Source organism: Oculina patagonica, chromosome 4 (assembly GCF_052425735.1).
Source record: "Oculina patagonica isolate OP01 chromosome 4, crgOcupat, whole genome shotgun sequence".
Taxonomy (NCBI): Eukaryota; Metazoa; Cnidaria; class Anthozoa; order Scleractinia; family Oculinidae; genus Oculina; species Oculina patagonica.
In genome coordinates this window covers 5,244,510-5,263,236 of record NC_135761.1, presented here as the reverse complement: position 1 = coordinate 5,263,236, position 18,727 = coordinate 5,244,510, and the positions used below count along the sequence as shown (strand labels likewise).

Here is an 18,727-nt window from a genome sequence, read left to right as displayed (position 1 = left end):
AATTTGTTTGTCAGAAGCAGAAACACGATTTCTTAACAAATTTAAGAGCTCAAACGAAGAGACTTCTTGAAGGACGTTGTTCCGCAGCCAAATGCCGTGTATACCGGTTGATAACTCAAACACAACAGAAAGAGTCAGTTATATATTATTTATTTTCATAACGTTAGAAGTGTTCTTAAAATTCACTTTTAGAATGCTGTTATCCTGTCGATTGATCAATAATTATTACTGAAGGCTGCGTGTAAAATATATTAAGAGTGCAAAAATAAGTTACTAATAAGAGGAATTTTTTTTTAACGGGTTGTCCTCCTTAAAACGACAGATAAAAACTCCAAATAGAACGGAGCTAAACAATTTTCTGTTTTTTTCCTTTTGGAATCAGTATCGAGCCATTAATTAACGTCGTTGGCTCTTCTCTACCAAAGGTGCAAAAAATACCTTGTCGCTACTTGGCGACCACGTCTCAAAATGAATATCACGTGCAATGAACGTGATTGACAGCTACCAAAGCACGGAACTGAGGTCCCCTTCCGCACTAGTACGATTTCGTTAATGCGTTTTCCGCTTATGGTCCATAATGATACCACTTTCGTTCATGAGTTTTCGGTCCCCTACCCTCCACACTGATAGGATGGCGAGAACGGAGGCTTTCGGTCGCATCAGTGTAGACGAAAAGGGAAAAACGCATCGATAAAAACGCCTCATGTGGACGGGGCTTCTGAGATGACAGAATTGGACATTTCCGAGTTTCTCTTGCCCTTGTTTCAAGCTGAGGTCTGATTAAAACCTAACATATAAAAACGAATCTGGCGTTGCACAAAAACAGTCACTTTATGTGAAAGGTTTTATACTGAGCCTTAATTTGAAACCAAGGCAAAAAACAATTCGGTACATGGCCTATTTGATAACAATTTTCAAGTTGTAACTTCTTCTTATCAAGCATCTTTTATCAAGTTAAAAATATATCCACAATTTTTAAGCGTTATGATTTTGGCAATCTGGTTTTGGCTAATTAAAAGGAGAACAAGCCTCCATAATTGTTTAAAATGAGAATAAACTTCAAATTGACATAACTATAAATCTCCGTTATGTCAAGAACCATTGTCAAGAAGCAGACAAAGTGATAATAAATATAAGATAAATTTTCTCTTTCGGGTGAGATGTGTAAAGCAGCAACACGAACTTCCATCATTTCGTTTGTTTTATGGTGTTTTCACAAACAGCCATTCAATCAGGAAAGTCCAGTTACTGCCTACATTAGGAACAGGTGCTGTTACCAAATGGAAACACACGAGGCTGTCATCCCTGGAACGCCATTATGCTGGGGAATGAGGTAAAAAGAATGAAAATCTTAGGAGAGGTGGTCAGGACTACTTAAGTCAGTAAAAAAGGTAATGTTTTTCATAGCCACCCTCCCTTCTTCTGAAAAGTTGACCACATTATACAGGGTCGGGTAGCAGCTCTTGCAAAGTCCTACATGAATGGCTCGCTACCCTTCGAGAAAAAAGAAAAAAAGTATGGAAACAACGCCCCTAGCTCCCAAAACAATTCCAACTACTACACTAGAGGACCAGCAGAATGCAACACGAGAGCTCCACACTGATTACACAGACAGACTGGTAAACAGTCCTGATAGGCAGTTTTCAATTGAGTGTCGTAACCAAACCAAGTACTCGGCAATCACAAAGGAACAACAATCCAGTCCATCAGAACTCAAGCAAATAAGTAGCTGGCAGAGCGCGGGAAACGGCGCGAGCGGTACGATTGGTGTTACTCATTGGCTGAGAAAGTGGCGGATAGGCCTCACTAGCGTAGTGAAGCAAACCAAGCGCAATTGTACTTCGCACTCAAGCCGCTTAATGTGTATTTTGGTAACCAACATTCTTCTGATGCATACAATATTTTCGTTGGAATGCATTTTGTTCACTTTTTTACTCCAAGCCTAAATACTATATTCATGTGACGGGTAGACACTGAAGTTGTCTACCGTTAAGGTCGTGAAAACAAAATACCAAACGTATGACACCATTTGACAAACCTCTTATATTTCTAAGTTTTATTGCCAAAGTATGCTGCTTTTTGATAATCGTAACATTACCTCTAGAGTATATGGACGACGGAAATCAAATCCATGACCTCCCAAACAGAGTTTTCTTAAGAAATAAACACGCGACACTTAAAATCAATTATTTTACAAGGTGTGTCTAACCTCAATTTGACCACAGAATTTAATATCAACTTACTTAGCGATGGCCTTCTGTTCCGTGCCCCCGCACTTCAGCAGTTCATCTCGAAAGATGTTGTGCCCTAAAGAGATAATACCAGAAAGAATTAACTTGCCGCGAGAACGCCCTCCTTTTGAAGTGGCTCAAAGTGTTTTGCTATTCTACAGTGAAAACAATCCCAAGCTGACTTAACCCCCAGTGTAAGCAATTTTCGGTTAACAACTACTAATTCCTTCGTGTTTACATCAGTCGCGAAGAAACGAATAGAACTGGGGCGAGTAAAACTCACTTGCAAAACAATATAATCATCAAATTTAAAACCATTTCCTACCTTCGGCGCTCCTGGATTGGTAGACTTGATTAATTTGACGCAAAAATTCTGAAAACAGCGTCATAAGAGCAGTTTCGTTCTGGAATAAAAGAAACGAGAAGTTTGGTCGTACGTAAGGTTATTTTTAGATTACCTGCAAATTAAGGATGCTCTAACCACGAAGACAATACCACCTTTTTTCGACATTTTTTGCTTTTTCGCGGGCGGGCCTCCCCGCGGGTGTCCCTCCGTCGTCTCCCGCTGGGCGATCTCGTCCCTGCCCACTTCCCCCGGCTCCGGGGGCCCCTTCGTCCTCGGGACGTCCGCCTCATCCCCCTCTCCCCTCCCTCTCCCTCCCCCCTGGCGCGGCCCGGTCCCCGTCCCTCGTCTGTTCCCCTCTCCGTCGTCCTGGTTGGGGTGTCGCGCCCTGCTCCCTCCCGCCCCGTCTCTGCCCGCTACTCTTGGGACCATATCATGGTCTTGTAAAGTGGAAATCTACTCTGACCAGCGCAAAAATGCACAAATGCACAGTAGGATAACCCCTTGCCAAAATGAATCGACCGTTCGGTGGGTCTGCTCGAGATATTTTGAATGATTCTTTTAAATACCTAATCCGTTCTCCCTACCCTTTTGTACACTCCAACTCGTGAAATCCCTACCCTGTTATGAAAAAAGCTATCCCTTTTGGGTGGAGCCTCCCCGTATAGTGCACTATAGGGAGTATCCCCCCCCCCCCCCCCAGGTAGTCACTGCTCTAGCCTCGGGTTTTCTTCTGGGAGGAGCGAGGTATGAAGGAGATCTTTACGACCCTACCCAAAGAGGCCGTGGGTTTAAATCTCGTAGAATTTAATATTATCTTGCTCCAACTGAAAGTTAGATATTTCCGTCGCTCAAGTAACACTCATACCTCATTCTCATCTTCCCAGCTGTCCCAGTCAGAAAACTCCTCGTTGTCCGCGCTGAGTTCTGGACTTGGTAACCGTGTTGTACCTCGACTGCTTTCATGTGACGTGTCCAGAGCCACTGACTCTTGCATTAAACGACCCGCGTCTAAACCACCCAGCAAAAAGAAAACGGCAAATTGTGTTTCAGCACGCTGTAACGCTAAGCACTGCCAGTATTTATCTCCACTTTCTGCACTGCGAAACATCTCAGACAACTGGGATTGTTTTGACTTCATCTTGAGAAGGCACTAGAAACCTTCACATTTAAATAAGAGTTCGAATACCAGAACGACTTTTAAAACGCGTACTGAAGAAAACCACGTGCCACGTTTATCTCGTCACTAAAGCCGCCGCTTCTGTAGGTTAGCGACAGGGAGGAGCGAGGGTTTTGGTAATGAGATTGGCTAGAAAGTCTAAAGTCGTACTCGTAATCGCTCTCGTACACGCTCGTATTTGGATCTGAAGTTCCCTTATTCATATTGCCAAAACTTTGTCAATCTGTCCTGACAATTTTGGAACAATCTGTTAAAATAAAGGATTTTAGATAACCAGTTCTCGGAACAGTGTTCAGATGACTAGTTTTGCGTCATTGCTTGATTTTACTTCCAAAAGTTGGCTCGTAACATTCTCAGCCACGTGTTAAAACCCTCCATTTCGAAGTCTTAAGTAACATTATGCATAGTTTGACCACAGTTTGTAATACTGACCGGGATCATCTTCCTCTTCTCCTGCTATAACAAGCTCTTCCGTAGGACTGGTGGGAATATCATTAGACAGGATCAACAGGTCCGGTGTCTCATTTAGTCGGCTGCTACCTTCCTCTTCACTCATCAGACGAACTAGGTCAGGCTCCTGAGCATGTGACAAAACAAACATGGAGACAGGAAAACGAAAACCGTTTGGACACACGAAATGTTTCCAATTCATTTTATCTAATCAAAACATTACACCCGCACTTGCGAGTATTCCGAAAAATTGACACTGACTCCCACACAAAATAACAAAAATCGGTCCGCGATGCGTACGTGTGGGGGCTTGATAATTTCAAATTTGATTCTTCTTTTTTGTGAATTAATTTAGTACATTCAATTACCTTAAGGCTGCTATTTATTGCGGCAAATAATCTTTGCGATTTTTTGCAGATTCATTTCTTGAATTTATGAGCGCAGGTGATTCACATTTCTTTGATGCGTAGCGATAACAGCGGAATGTCTATTACATTGATATACGATATTTTCGTCTTACGTCATTAAGAATGTAAGAGTAGCACAGTCGGGTAGGCATCACTGGGGAACGAGAGGTCGCCAGAGGCCCGAGTTCGAATCCCAGAGTAGACAATTTTTTTTCTTTTTTCCTTTTTTTTTTTTCTTTTTTAACCAGTAGCACTAAAATGGTTTGTTTATTATATAGCTCCGTAGGTATGCATTGCAGAATAATTTACATATATCAGAACATATAGCCATATAGACTGATTCAAGTACAAATGTATTAAATTGTGCTGTTTCTGCGGCTCTCAATATTGGCTTGCGTGAGCGTAAAAGCTCCTGTTGAATTGATGTGCAACCTGCACAGACTTCCAGCCAAACGAAAAGTTGGCTAGTATGACTTCGTGAGCTGCTGTAATGACGAGCAACTACAGGAACAGCTGAAATCAAAGAAACCACACGAAACGACACGCCAAAATCCAATATGGCCTACTCGACAAGACCGCCGACTCATCCCCAGGATCTCTCGCAGAAGACCACGTGACACAAGCAAACCCACACACAAATAAATAAATCCCTCAGTCGATAACAATGTGCGGGCAGAGCCCCCACAAAAATGCTTCCGGTTATAATGTACTTGACAACTTCGGCGACAAAAGACCCAGTTTAAGTTATTTACGGAGACGGTATCCCACTGTTCTTTACTAGGAGATTGCTTGGTAACACAACGTATAGCCTATTGACAACGTAAACAAGTTGTTCTACACAACATAAGGAAATTCATTATTGACTTCAATCACGGAACGAACGCGAAAATCTGAGGACCTGTACCACGAAAGTTGTATAAGTAGCGTTAAGAAACAGAGAAGGCTTAACGTCAAACAATACACTACAGCTTCCTTAATCGCACTGTTTATCCAATCAGAAATTGGCAGGGGCAGTCCAAAGTTAATACGTCAACTTGTTGCCATGACGATACTACTGTAACTTAGTAACCTCCCTTGACAAAAACCGCGGACTCATTCAACAGTCGACCCAAACGGCTTTTTTTTTTTCAGGGAAGAAAATTATGCAAAGGAACCACATGCAGTACTTACGTAATCCAGCCTGCTACTGATGGCGTTGAATACGAAGCTGAGAAAAATGGGTTGATCAAGAAAGATGCACACTCTGACAAACACTTCTAGCACCTCACGTATCACTTGTAACTCCAGCTCCTGTTGACAAGTTCATAAAACATTTCCAATTTTTTTGTGCTCTATAAAGACAACCCCTTAAACAAGAACAAGAAGCGTTATTCTTCTTGTCTAAGCCTAACAATTTATTCAAATTCCGCACGATTGTGTGAAGAACTTGCTTAACCAGTTTTTAATCATTTAATACCTTTGTATTAATCACGTCTGCGAGGCCAAGAAGGGAGAAATCCAAATAGGACTGCACCAGCGAATGCAATTCATCTCTGCAAATCACAGGAAATAGAATGTAAGTGATATGACGCGATGCCTAAAAACAGACAAAAAATACAAACACAAAACAAAACCACTGAAAATATTTTAATCCGTGACCATTTAAATGTTCCTCCTGAGAACCTTTACAATTTTACCCTTGCTTCTTACACTGTTACAGCTAGCTTTTTAACGAAATGTTTTGTAATTTTTTCTTGGCTATTAAATAAAACGAGTTAGTTTAATCAAGGCGTTCTTACCCTTCATCCCCTTGCATGTGCATTTCCTCCACACGGTATAATATGATGTACAAACTGAGGAGATAACATGGTACATAATAACTACTAGTTAACTAGACAGTGTTTAGCAACAAGAAAAATACATCCACAAAGCAAGGTTTGACATTTTTATTAATAAATCTTTCGCAGTTTCTAAGGACAGCCTTGCCGTCTTCTTTCAAAAGGGTTAATCACTGGAAAAATAATACGGGAATGGTTATCCTGGCAGTCTTTTTGAGCGACTCTTCGTTGCTGAAACTGTTTACGATGAACAAATGTTACCTTCACAATAATAGTTTTACCAAAGGAAAAAAAACTAAAGAGGTAAAAAAACAACCAAAAAGGAACGAGGATGGTTAAAATTGAACAAGATTAAGACGGATTGCGAACGACAAACTTGAAAAATCTAGGATACATTTTTGGAGATGCACTGTAATTGGTAACGTAATCGTGTCACGTGACAGTAGTGGTTTACAGCTTACCCATCCAGCAGGGCTCTGTACACGGCGGAGTCTTCAAAGAGCTGTCCAATGTAATGAACTAACACTGGAAAGATCATGATCTGCGTGCAAAGGAAAGAGTTTGTAGGTGTTCCAAGTCTTAAAGATAACCTATCACGTTGTGGTTTTAGGTATAGAGCATTACGACAACAACTCGTTCTTTTAGTCAACTAGGGACCTTCAGATCGGAGTACGAGTACGAGATCGAGTACGACTTTCGAATTTCGATTAAGTTACGTTCCCAGAGCCCTCACTCCTCCCTGTTGCTGACCAGTTGAAAAGGAAACTATCAGTGCGAGATTGGTGTGAAATGTGATAGTCGACAGCATAAGCACTAGGTTTGAAAAGTCGTACTCGTACTCAATTTCGTACTCGTACCCTGATCTGAAGGTCCCTAATTTAATAGAAGCAAAACAACAACAACAACAACAACAACAAGAAAACGAGCTTTGTAATTTAAAAAAAAAAAAAAAAAAAAAAAACAAAACTATCAACCAATGATCAATAGCCCGTATGTGAAGTATCGTCTTGTGTTTCCCTACTACCAAAAAAGAATCCCCACCGATTTGTACCCCCACCTCACAAACTAAAACAAGAAAGCCTGTCGGTTTGGATTTACAACCCACCCACACACCACCCTCCCTCAACCAAAGAAAACAAGTAACAAAACAACAAAAACAAAACAAAACGCTGATTTGAAAAGTATTAGGTGCCTTATTTTTTTTTCCTTACCAATTGATCCGCATCACAATCTTTCAGGAACCTAGCAAGGACCGAGTGCACTTCGGAAATAAGAAACTTGCCAGCCTATAAAGGGAAAATAATAGCTTTAAACAGCGCACACGTTGTTATTCCATGTGTGATGAATGTTGACTAATAACGTCTCCATTTGTTAAGTACTGAGAACTGAACAACAAATCAGAAACACAACCTAACTTTCTTCAAAAATAAACAAATCAGTTCGTTTGAAGTTAAGATACGCGGCTCTATGGTTCTGTGACCCCCCTTCTGTCGCCGAGTCCGCCTCGCCTCTTGGCTCGGCTGCCTCCTTGGCAATGATCCTACGGTCAGTCTAATGGGCTCTTAAAGAAAACAGAACTCAAACCTGTTGTGCATGCTGCTGTGTTGTACAGACTCTTGCTGAAAAGCTGAAAACAAACAAGATTCAAGTCAATATATTTACGCCAGCAGATAACTGATAACCTAATTCATACTAAAACAATTGCCAGTTAGTACTTAGCAAAATGGATTTTGACAGAAATCGGGACACAAACAACAGTTTCTTTTAAGTGTTAATTAAGCTAATAACAGTATCATGGTGGCTAGATGGAGCTGGACAGAAATTACAGATGCTTCTAAGTGTAGATCAAGCTAATAACAGTATCATGGTGGCTAGAGACGAAAATAGTACTTTACAAACACAATAAAATTCACAAGGACACAACTAACGTACTTAAGGAAACCTTCTGTCGGTGGAATAAATGGCGAGTGAGCGTCCAAACTTGAATGTTTTCGCAGGACAACGCCTATCAAATTAAAACAATGCACCATGTAAGGTAAGAGGTCACTACGAAAAGCACACCTGTGATTAATCAGAAATATCTTTGATGAACTCGCTTCTGAACAGTGATACAGTATAGATGGCTTTCGCATCGCCCCGGTAACTCCTCCGTTTTTCAATAATTATTTATTTTTGCCTATAATTTGCTGTACCTCGCTATTTAGCTTCCCAGAATAACGTACCCCCCCCCATGCACTAATAAATAAAAGCCCCCTAAGAACCTTTGCTGATCTCCATAACGTATTGGTCCGTGATAAGAAAGAGGGAAAGAAGTTTTTTCCCGCAAAACGGCATAAATCCTACGTTTCCCGTCTGTCGTTTCTATGTAAAATGGAGTAGTTTTGCATTTGTTGTGAACATCACAATTTTTACGTTTTCTAATGGATTTAATTGCCACTTCGAAGAAACAGATTTAACAGCAAGTCGACTTTTGAAGTTTGATGTGTAATCTCTTTATTGACGAGGCAGTTCAGACAGCTCGGATATATAACGGGGTGTCAGGATAATGGGAAAGGAAAGTGTCAGCTGCCAGTTCATAATTTGCAAAAAGCAATTAGTTTCTTAATTGAAGAAACAGTTGTGCTGCCTGGTTGGCGAAAGAGTTAAATATTGTTGCGATAATCAGTCGGCACTAAATTTTGCGGATGGGCGCCAGAGAACTAATATTTGTGAATGGATCAGACTGGGTTTTTCTTGCAGGGGATTAAAGTTTTGCGATTCTCAGGAATGATGGCGAATAGATTTCTACAACGATATGAATCAAAATGAATGGAAGAAATGTGGAATTAGAATTAATTTTCTGTAAAGCACTATAGGCAGCTAAACACTTATAGCGTACCGACCGTTTCTAATTCGTTTTATTTCTGAACGAAAGAGACGTTTTAAGTAAATGGGCAACAACACAGTTAATGGCGATGTATGTATATAATTTCGACAGCTGAGCAATTTTTGCAGAATCACAAAAATGAAATGTCACTCGGTATCTCAATATAACAGCCTCCGTTTAATATATTAAGCCATAAAATTGAAGTAAGAAACCGTCATGAGCTTATTTTTGTTTTAAAAACGTCAATATGAAATTTTAAAAAAAGAACATCACAAGCAACTAAACACAGTGACATGTGTGCAATCATAAAAGATCCACAATAAACGGCATATAATTAGAGGAAATTAAACCGTTCTTTTAGAACTTAATCTGAGTAAGCCCATAGACTTAGATTTAGATTTAGATTATATTTGCATTTCACACCTTTTGGTCTCAAGTGTAAATTAAAACTCTTTTTATCAAAGTTCAATATGGACAATAAGGGTACTCTAAGAGCTCCAGAATCTCCTCCAAAACTAAAATATCACTGGAAAGAGAAATTTCGCATGTTTGTGAAAAAATATTCTAAACGACTTTTTATCAGCAACGGGTCGTTTTAAAAGGAACAGCTCATTTTATAATTTACTAATGTTTGTTGGTTGACTGCCTACGATTAATCTGGGGCTAGAATAGACAAAACGGCTCCATTTACTGAATAGAGCCATTTACTCCTTGTAATGACTCATCATTAAACATAATTTGTTTCTGGAAATTAAAGACGGACGCCAACATGATAACGACCTGATGTTTTACTTTAATTGCTTTTTTTATCATACGTGATTAGCAAAACTCTGCGCTTTACCCAGGCTATTGCCGGGTTAAACCAGCGCACAGCTGACTAAAGGAAGAAATATCTCCTCTTAATACTGTCGCTTTTGTTTACTTTTAATATAATGTTCTGACATTGATGTTAAGGTTTTCATTCAAATGTTCTATAAAAAATTTAAATGAGTATTCGGTCTTTGGTAAACACTTCAACGCCTCCTCTTCTTAAAAACACGCCATCCCTTTCAATAAATTCTTCCTCTTAAATGGATAAGTTTTAAATTTCTTTTAAAGAGCAGTCGTTAAAACACTCGAAGTGCGGCTTCTATCGCTACGAAAGGAGACACTTCTGTGCCGAGGCAAGTTCCGCAGTATGTCCATGATAGCGTGTCGAATGTGTCTCATCTTCCAACAGTAAATGACTGGGTTTAAAGATGAATTAAGAAACACCAGGGTCCACGAGTACAGTAAAAACTCCTTTAAAGCTGTATTTGGCTCAGTGATTGCTGTAGCAACCAAGCTACCACCCCGTGGCAAATAACAAACCATGAACACAAGATAAACGTAGAAAATACCGACAGCAGATTTCATAAGGCTTGCGACATTTGCCACGTCCCTGCTGTGTGTTCCTTGTTGCACTTGAAGGGCTTGAATTTGTTCTTTGTGGCGTCGGAAAACCAAAAAAATCCTGCCAAAAATTAGTGTAGTAAGCATGAGGCAGATAACGCCTACAGCGAATATAGTCAGGGACATTTCGGATGGATACCACACCGTTATCAAAGAAAGAGTTGCACTAAACACCCAAACTGAAATCACTACTGCAACAACACGCTTGTGGGTGACAAGTTCCTGATATCTTAGATGAAGATGAATGGCTAAGAATCTGTCAAGGCTTATGAGCACAACACCAAAGAACGAAGCTAAGGCAAACAAGCTCATAATCATGAAAAACAACTTATAGGCGACGCAGCCTGGATTTTCACTCTGTAGCCACTTGACCAGAAAGGATATGAGAAATGGCTGCACCATTAAACCAACACCAACATCAGAAACAGCAAGACTCAGGAGCAATGTTCTCAAAGGCTTTGGCAACGACCAAGTTTTTCTTATTGCGTGGATAGTTACAGCGTTTAACGCTACTGCTGTATAGGACAGGAAAATATTCAAGACGCAATTCAAGATATACGTCGAACGAAGGTCTTCATGTTCGGCGATTGAGGGAACGTATTGCAGGACGACTTCACACGATGATTTCTTCATGATGCCCACTCGGCGTACAATATTATTCATAAAAATAAACTTCCTTTTTGAGATGCTAGGGCAGCTGGATTACGCCTCTAAAATGTTTCTTGCGTTGCAATTTGTACATTGCATTACCATGATGTCAAAAACGAAGTCAAAATGATTTTTTTTTCGCTTAATCCTTTCCGAAATATTATTCACATGATGATGTTCAACTACAATTGCGGAATGAGAAAGATTCGTGATTTCTGCCGACAAAGCCGAACCTGCTCAGGTCTTAAACTGCGTCATAATTTAAACAAACTGAACAAAATGACAAAATAAAGCGCGTAAACGATATTAGTGTCAGTGTGAAATTAAAATTTGTGACAAGCAAAACTGAGCAGGAATCTAAAATCTGGGCACTTGAAGATTTGGTAAAATATATTATATTCCATTAAGGCTGTTTATCTTGCGGGAATTCACACACTGTAATTTAGCATATAAAATGTTTTGCATGACGAAAATTTAATGGATTTGTTAAACGTCAAAGCAATAGAACATTACGCATATTAAGTTGTTTTGAGTAATACACTTGCGGCTAAACAAGAGCGCGATCGTGGTGGGCGAAAAAAAAAACTTATCCTCATTTTTCGCGTCGACGTTCTTGTCACGCTTTGGCGAAAACTAGAACCTCTGACACCCAGGGTACTAAGACTATGAAGGAAATACTGGCCCGCGAGTAAAATATGAACAGCTGCAGGCATATAAAACAATATGAGATCTTCCGAGATGAGTTCCGTCTCTAACAATTGCTCAAAGGAAACCACATGGTGAGAAGACATTTTTATTTCAATATGTTTATTGGAATAGACTATTTCCAAGTTATCTTTAACATCCATTTCAAAATGAGTCCTAGTGGGATACAATTCAAATGCAAATATGCTTGATTTGCATGAAAATAAAGTTGTGAGTTAAACTCATTTTCACATTAAAAAGTTTTACACCAGGAGGCGGTAGGAACTCGCAAATAGCCTATTATGTCCATCGATTGATATACTTCAGAACTGTTGAATGAGAATCCTTATAAGCCAACCCGCGGTTCAAAAGTTGCAGTAATGTCAATTAAGTCCAACTTCATTTGATTCAAACACAGCCGCAGCGGTGCCTAGCTTTAATTCACTACCAAAAGACGCTTTGTTCAGACTGATAGCTGAGAAATTTGAATAAACAATCCATAGTTCTCCTTTGATCGGAAAACTGAAAGTCGGTCAACTCGGGGGAAACAGTGCGTCAAGTGCGAACAGCAGAACATAAAACATTCACCACACTAGAAAAACCAATTTGTCAAGAAAAATCTTATTTTAACCCTTTCACTCCTAAACGCGCATTTTAGGCGCAATTTGCAGGCGCGGTCATTGAACCACTAGTGACGTCATCAATTAGCACGTCAGTGAATATTTGTAATAAGCAGCTGATAGAGCTAGGATTAGCCTTTTTACATGGCTGTTCATTTTGAATATCGGTTGCATTCTGACAGAGCTAATCAAAGAAAAACACGATTCGTTTTTAGTGCAAAATCGGTGCTTAAACAGAAACAATACGCCTGTAATTGAGCAAGGTCCCCTTTTCAGGGGTTTCCAATGATTACGTCAAAACTTTTTCGGCCAGAAGAAAGGATGTTCAAAGAGAAGAAAGTAAGGAGAATAAGAAAGCCGAAAAACGGAAGAAAAAGGAGCAAGGAAAAAAATCGGAACGGTTCAGCAAAAAAAATCAAAATTTTGGCTTATGCGCATGCATTAAAGTGAAATATTGTACATTTTTACATGGAATCTTTATCAAAATGTTGCTGCAGTGTGAAAAAGTGCTTTTCTAGCAAATTTTAGGTAAATTCAAGATCATAGCACCAAAAATTCACTTTAACGGTTAAAAAACGCGTTTCTGGGGGAAAATTCGCAAATGAAAGGGTCAACCCTTAAAATGACTGGGGATGACTGTTGTCAAAAAGGTTCGGTTTTTATTGTAAGTCAAATTTAAAGCCTTCTTATGAGGGTCCTGCTCTTAGAATCGCCTGTACATATGCAAGATAAATAAAATCGATTTTCTCAAACTTTGTCAGGATAAAGGCTTTTACTAACTTGTTTCAAAAATGTATCTTTGAGATTGTTTCGATTTTTATTTTTTTCGTCGAGACGACTCTTCGGATTTGGCCGCTCGAAGCGCCAAATTCGGCTCTAAATTACCACTTTTTTCGAAGGCGAGCATAAAAAATTATGATCCGTAGCAGCAAAGGCTGGTACATAGTATTAAAATATCATCTTTCAACAGTTATTTAACGCTCTCAGATCCGAATAAAATTTAAATCTGAATTTTTATCAAATTTTCAAAATTATACGCTTCGGCCATGTTGCATCACGCTTAAATTTAGGTCAACTTCGTGAGCCAAAAAGTCAATCTGGTACATGGATTAGGCTGTCAAAACTATTTTTCTGAATAAAGGTATCACTTCATCTTCGATTTAATCCAAAAACTAGATTAGGTAAATAAAACAGAAAAAATCGAGAGCGGCTTGAAAACATAACACTTGAGCTAATTACTTGGCGGTTTGACCTTTCATGTTGCGATTGTTATCGTACGCATTGATCTAGAAAAGTTCGACTTTGGGTCTTATCCCCCGTCAAATAGTATTTTTAGTCTCCCAAATAGCCGAGAGAATTCATTTATTTTGTTTCAGAGTCAAAATCAAGTCTCAAATGAGAATCTTTAGCACAAGTTTGTTTTGAATTACCTCGCCGTTTGGCGACATCGGACAATGCACGCAACGAAAATATCAGTTTATAAATCACAACCGATAAAAATCTTTCGTAAAACTCGAAGAATGGATAGTACACTAATTAAATAACATGTTTTCTTACCTCAATCGAGCGTATTTTGACGAGAAATGGTGTTGCTGCCGTTGCTTGTACAAAGCGTTCGTTTGCAAGTTACATATTTTCTTGTCACCCGGATGTGTGACAGCGGTTCGCTACTTCCTGGTATCAAATTTCCCGATATTGCGGTACACGTGTTTGTGAGAACAAACGATATTGCCCTTGGAAAACTGCTGTTGTTGTCTTGTTTTTAAAATTAACTTCCAACTGTGTTGTGCACACTTTGGGTTGCGAAATACCTAGCTGGAAAACTAGTTGAATTGTGCTTTAATTCACGATCAATGGCTTCATGTGGTTTTGCCACACTTGTTGGAGGAGCGTGCGGATCCAGCCCGGGGGGGGGGGGGGGGCACTCCCTATAATGGCCTATACGGGGAGGCTCCGCCCGAAAGGGGTACCTTTTTCATGCTTCAGGTATATAAAAGGGTAGGGATTTCACAAGTGTAGGTATATGAAAGGGTAGGGATATCGGTCATTTAGGTTTTTAAAAGGGCCTTCAATTAAATTATTTCGAACAGACGCACGTTAAGGCTGAATCATTTAAATTTATGAAACGCTGCATAAAAATGACATCCAGACTTCCTGTTTCAGGCCTATGCCATGTCTTTTAGGTATATTAAAAGGGTACCTTTTTTCAGTAAAAGGTATACGAAAGGGGTGTCTTTTCTGTCAAAATGGTCTATAAAAGGGTAAGGGGTTGGACCTCGGGGCGGAGCCTTCCCGTACAAAACGTTTTTGAGTAGCCCCCCCCCCCCCCCCGGGGATCCAGTGCCACTAATCCGGCTAATGTTAAATGTGTCGTTGTGGGAAGTTGCAAGAAAAGTATCCAAGGCCACCTGGGTACCTACCGTGTTATTGGAGACTCTCTATTAGATTGTGAGGCGAAACTCGTACTCTCTCGAGCAGGTAAGCAGCTTAGTATATGTTTTGTATTTTAAAATAATTGGTCAAATTGTTTGTGTGATCGCTGACTTTATTTGCGTATTCCAATTATGAACACCTTAGTTTTAAAAAGAAGATACATTTAATATCGGGCCTTGTCTAGTTAAGGTCGCTATGCACAATCTGATTACAAAATCCCGGTACTGTGTCACACATTCTGCATGATCGTCACGCAAAAAAAAAACAATCAACCCTGTTCCCAAGGGAGGAAAAAGAGAGAGGCACTGGAAACGAGGCTGGTAAAAATTCAGAAAATCTTTACGCATTTGGTGTTTTACAGTTGTCTGTACAGTAGCCTGCGAAGAACGGGGCTATGAAGTTTTTGAATGCGCATTTAGAAAACGAGCGTTTTCCAAATGCGCACCCAAAAACTACGTAGGTTACATAAACTACGTTGTCTGGTTTGTCACGCTGGTCGTAGCGGGATCTCATTAACACTAAATTTCCCGCTTTTTATCTCGTATCCAGAAATGACAGAATTTTTTTAAAACATCCTGCGAAGCGGGTCTGTTGGGTGGGGGTGTGACTTTGAATGGAAAAAAAGCCGTAGTATATCAAAGTAAGTTGCCTGAATAACTTTTAGTATAGCGAGCAAGGAGTAACTGTCTGGAGAGCGTTTGAAGTCGGACATGGGAGACTAATCGATCAAAGCCAAATTGAAGGTACGTATAGCTTGCACGGCGTACCAGTAATTCAAGATTTTTGGTGTTTTATTTTTTTATTCTTGTAATGCCCAAAAGAAACGGTTTCAATTTGTTATTAAATTCCGATGGCTAGAATAGTTATCTAACATATGGTTACGCTGTAATATTCACAACATGGTGTTTGGGGAACTCTGATAACTCTGAAAACTTTCAAATTGCTGGCTGAATGACAACATTTTTAATAGCTGATATAGTTCCTGAGTTTAAACCCATTTATCAGCACTTTTTGCCTGACTATACCGGTAAATGATTGATTGATTGTTTTAGCAAGATATAAAGTAATTAACATGCATGCCTTATATCATCTCAGAAACGAGATTTCAGGTCAGTTGGAGAAAATAAATTAATATTTAGAGAGTATTTTCTTTAACTGAGAGGCGCAGTGGCCTAATGGTTAGCGCGCTCGCCTCTGAGTCGAACGGCTCGGGTTCGAGCCCTGGCAGGGGTGCTGCGTTGTGCTCTCTCCACAAGGTACATCTCTCCACCCAGGTGTATAAATGGGTAACAGCAAATTTACTGCTGGGGGTAACCCCGCAATGGACTAGCATCCCATCCAGGGGGGAGTAGCAATACTCCTAGTCGCTTAATGTAACAGAAACCGGGGTAAGCTCCGGCTATTTACGGGCCACTTGGCTCGGACACAGACTTTACCTTAACCTTATTTTCTATAATGAATCCTGAGTTTGAAAAAGTTTGTCAACATACAACTTTCAACGCAAACTAAACGCTCGCAATTTTTCCATCGTGATTATATTAAAAAATCACTGGTTCACTTGACTCAGTTACTCAATTAAAAATATAACAACAAACAGCAGTGATAAACATTATGAAAAATCGCAATCGCATTTTTATAAACGTCAAGTTTATAAAAATGCGATTTTTCATAATGCGGTGATAATGTTTATCACCGCTGTTTGTGTTATATTTTTAATCAAGTTACGATGGCCTAAAACCAAGAGTTTATATGATTCAGTTACTCAAATTAGACGCATGTATTCCCACTGTTGTATGGTATCCTTTACGACGATATGTCTGTTTCTTGCAGTTCCAAATTACTTGCAAAATTGTTCTTTTGTTGGACAATTTTCGTCTGGAGACTTTGTGAGTGTTTCTCAAGAAAAGTCAATTAAAGTGCGGGAAAACTATGATGAGCAGACCAGCAGTCGAGAAAGACGAGTCCTCGTGCGAGCTCCTTGGGTGCCCCAATGAAGGTTGCGTAAAGATGTATCAGCGACACTCAAGTCTAGAAAAACACCTTCTGTTTGGACAGTGTAAGATGGTAGCTGAAAAAGAAACACTTTATGAAATTGCAATGAAAAAGTACCACGCCCTTTTAGCTGACGGCACGAGTGAGGCAGTGTCGGCAACCCCTGATCAAGGCCACACCTTTGAAAGTGCAAGCCCGTTACCCGAAGGCTGGGCCTTAAAGACAACTAAAAAGGCTACCCGTTTCAACGACGCCCAGAAGAGTTACCTAGAAGAAAAATTTAACCTTGGGCAAGCAACAAGCCAAAAACAGGATCCCAACGTCGTAGCACGCGACATGCGATTTGCAAGAAATATGGATGGCACGAAGCGTTTTAAGAGTGATGACTACCTCAAGCGCGCAGCAAATACAAGGGTTTTTCTCAAGAATGGCGGCGAAATTGCGTCATGGTCAGCTGGATCTTCTGGAGGAAGACATCAGAGCAGCAGAAGAAGAGCAGATGATGGACGACACACGGCAAGCTATACTTGAACAAGTGCAGTTGCTAACCAATCGTGTATGACAACCTTGATATTTGTGCCATGTACAGGGAAAAGCGGCTGAAGCAACTCAATATTGCAATGCTCAATACAGTGTGCATTTATTTTGACATTTCTACAGAGGGATTTAATTCCAAGCGTAAAGCAGAGTACATTGCTGTTTTAAGTGAGCTTGCCCTCGCTTGTGACTGTTGTAAGTGGATGTGAAACTGACTTGTCCCCAGGCCTCTGTGCGTAAGGCGAAAAAAATATTTTATTGAACGAAGCATGAAAAATTTCCAGTACTAAAAAAGGTTGTGCTTCTGATGTTAATGAAAGTAAGAATAATCAGTTACTGCCTTCAAAAGACAAGACAAATAAATGCGTGTTTGAAATTACAAGAGGACAAACATGCTTCCTTGATTTCAGGATATCTATCATGTTAAAAAGAAAAAATGCATTTACGGAGGTATTTTTCCTACAGTTTGTTAGGTATCTATTTGCCCAAGATGCGAATTAATTTATTGAAGGCAAAGATAACACAATCGTGTCAGGTGGAAAGAAAAAAGGAAAACTAAACTAAGGATGATTATCAGTATAAATATTATCCTGTGTCGCACCTTTTCAGAGAAAAGAACTGGGGACAAGAAAAGTGACCGAAAGCAAAGGGTTTTTTATTGTTAAAGCAAAATTTCCACTATAACTTGCTTTATAGCCTTTAAATTTAGCGTTTTCTTTTTTTTTTTTTTGAGTCGTTTTTCTTTACACATTGTACAAAACCCGTCCCCCACCTCCCCAGTCTTCAAGGGGTGCTTGGGTACCCTGTGTCTGTGGTTAATATGTAACTTGAGAACATTCGCCGACAGTTTATGAAATTGTAGAATGGACGCATTTACGTTACCACTTCTCGTCAAAATAGGCTCGATAAAGGTAGAAAAATGTGTAATTAATTTAGTTTACTATCTATTCTTCGATTTTTAAGGAAGATTTATCTCGGTGGTGATTTATAAACTGATATTTTCATTGCGTGCATTGTCGGACCTCGCCAAACCGCCAGATGTAATTTTCAGAATTTGTAACTCAAAATAAACGTGCTAAGAATGTTCA

The 18,727-nt window shown here is 39.7% G+C and overlaps 3 protein-coding genes and 1 long non-coding RNA gene across 4 annotated transcripts in view; 2 read left to right on the top strand and 2 right to left on the bottom strand.

The window, feature by feature from the left end:
- LOC144651359 (uncharacterized) overlaps nt 1–18,727 on the top strand; it is a 112,332-nt gene that overhangs the window by 39,518 nt on the left and 54,087 nt on the right. The window lies entirely within an intron of this gene.
- Nucleotides 134–18,727, bottom strand: part of LOC144651189 (uncharacterized) — a 41,936-nt gene continuing 23,342 nt past the window's right edge. Inside the window, exons 26-37 of the mRNA XM_078511094.1 lie at nt 8,361–8,433; nt 8,013–8,055; nt 7,640–7,714; nt 6,890–6,969; nt 6,390–6,443; nt 6,068–6,143; nt 5,782–5,901; nt 4,187–4,331; nt 3,443–3,585; nt 2,557–2,635; nt 2,244–2,307; nt 134–1,321 (exon numbers count right to left, since the gene is read on the bottom strand). Of these exons, the coding sequence (XP_078367220.1) occupies nt 1,300–1,321; nt 2,244–2,307; nt 2,557–2,635; nt 3,443–3,585; nt 4,187–4,331; nt 5,782–5,901; nt 6,068–6,143; nt 6,390–6,443; nt 6,890–6,969; nt 7,640–7,714; nt 8,013–8,055; nt 8,361–8,433 (974 nt within the window). The 3' untranslated portion in view covers nt 134–1,299. The remainder of the gene's footprint in view (nt 1,322–2,243; nt 2,308–2,556; nt 2,636–3,442; nt 3,586–4,186; nt 4,332–5,781; nt 5,902–6,067; nt 6,144–6,389; nt 6,444–6,889; nt 6,970–7,639; nt 7,715–8,012; nt 8,056–8,360; nt 8,434–18,727) is intronic.
- Nucleotides 8,685–12,313, bottom strand: LOC144651277 (adenosine receptor A2b-like). The gene has a single exon (XM_078511210.1). The coding sequence runs from the start codon at nt 11,386–11,388 to the stop codon at nt 10,387–10,389; it is 1,002 nt and encodes a 333-aa protein (XP_078367336.1). The 5' UTR covers nt 11,389–12,313; the 3' UTR covers nt 8,685–10,386.
- Nucleotides 14,592–18,411, top strand: LOC144651323 (uncharacterized). The gene is made up of 2 exons (XM_078511271.1): nt 14,592–15,853; nt 16,941–18,411. The coding sequence occupies exon 2, from the start codon at nt 17,040–17,042 to the stop codon at nt 17,631–17,633; it is 594 nt and encodes a 197-aa protein (XP_078367397.1). The 5' UTR covers nt 14,592–15,853; nt 16,941–17,039; the 3' UTR covers nt 17,634–18,411.

What these genes read in the sequence shown, in the direction of transcription:
- LOC144651277 (XM_078511210.1), bottom strand. Translation starts at nt 11,388, where the DNA reads ATGAATAATATTGTACGCCGAGTGGGCATCATGAAGAAATCATCGTGT.
- LOC144651323 (XM_078511271.1), top strand. Translation starts at nt 17,040, where the DNA reads ATGATGAGCAGACCAGCAGTCGAGAAAGACGAGTCCTCGTGCGAGCTC.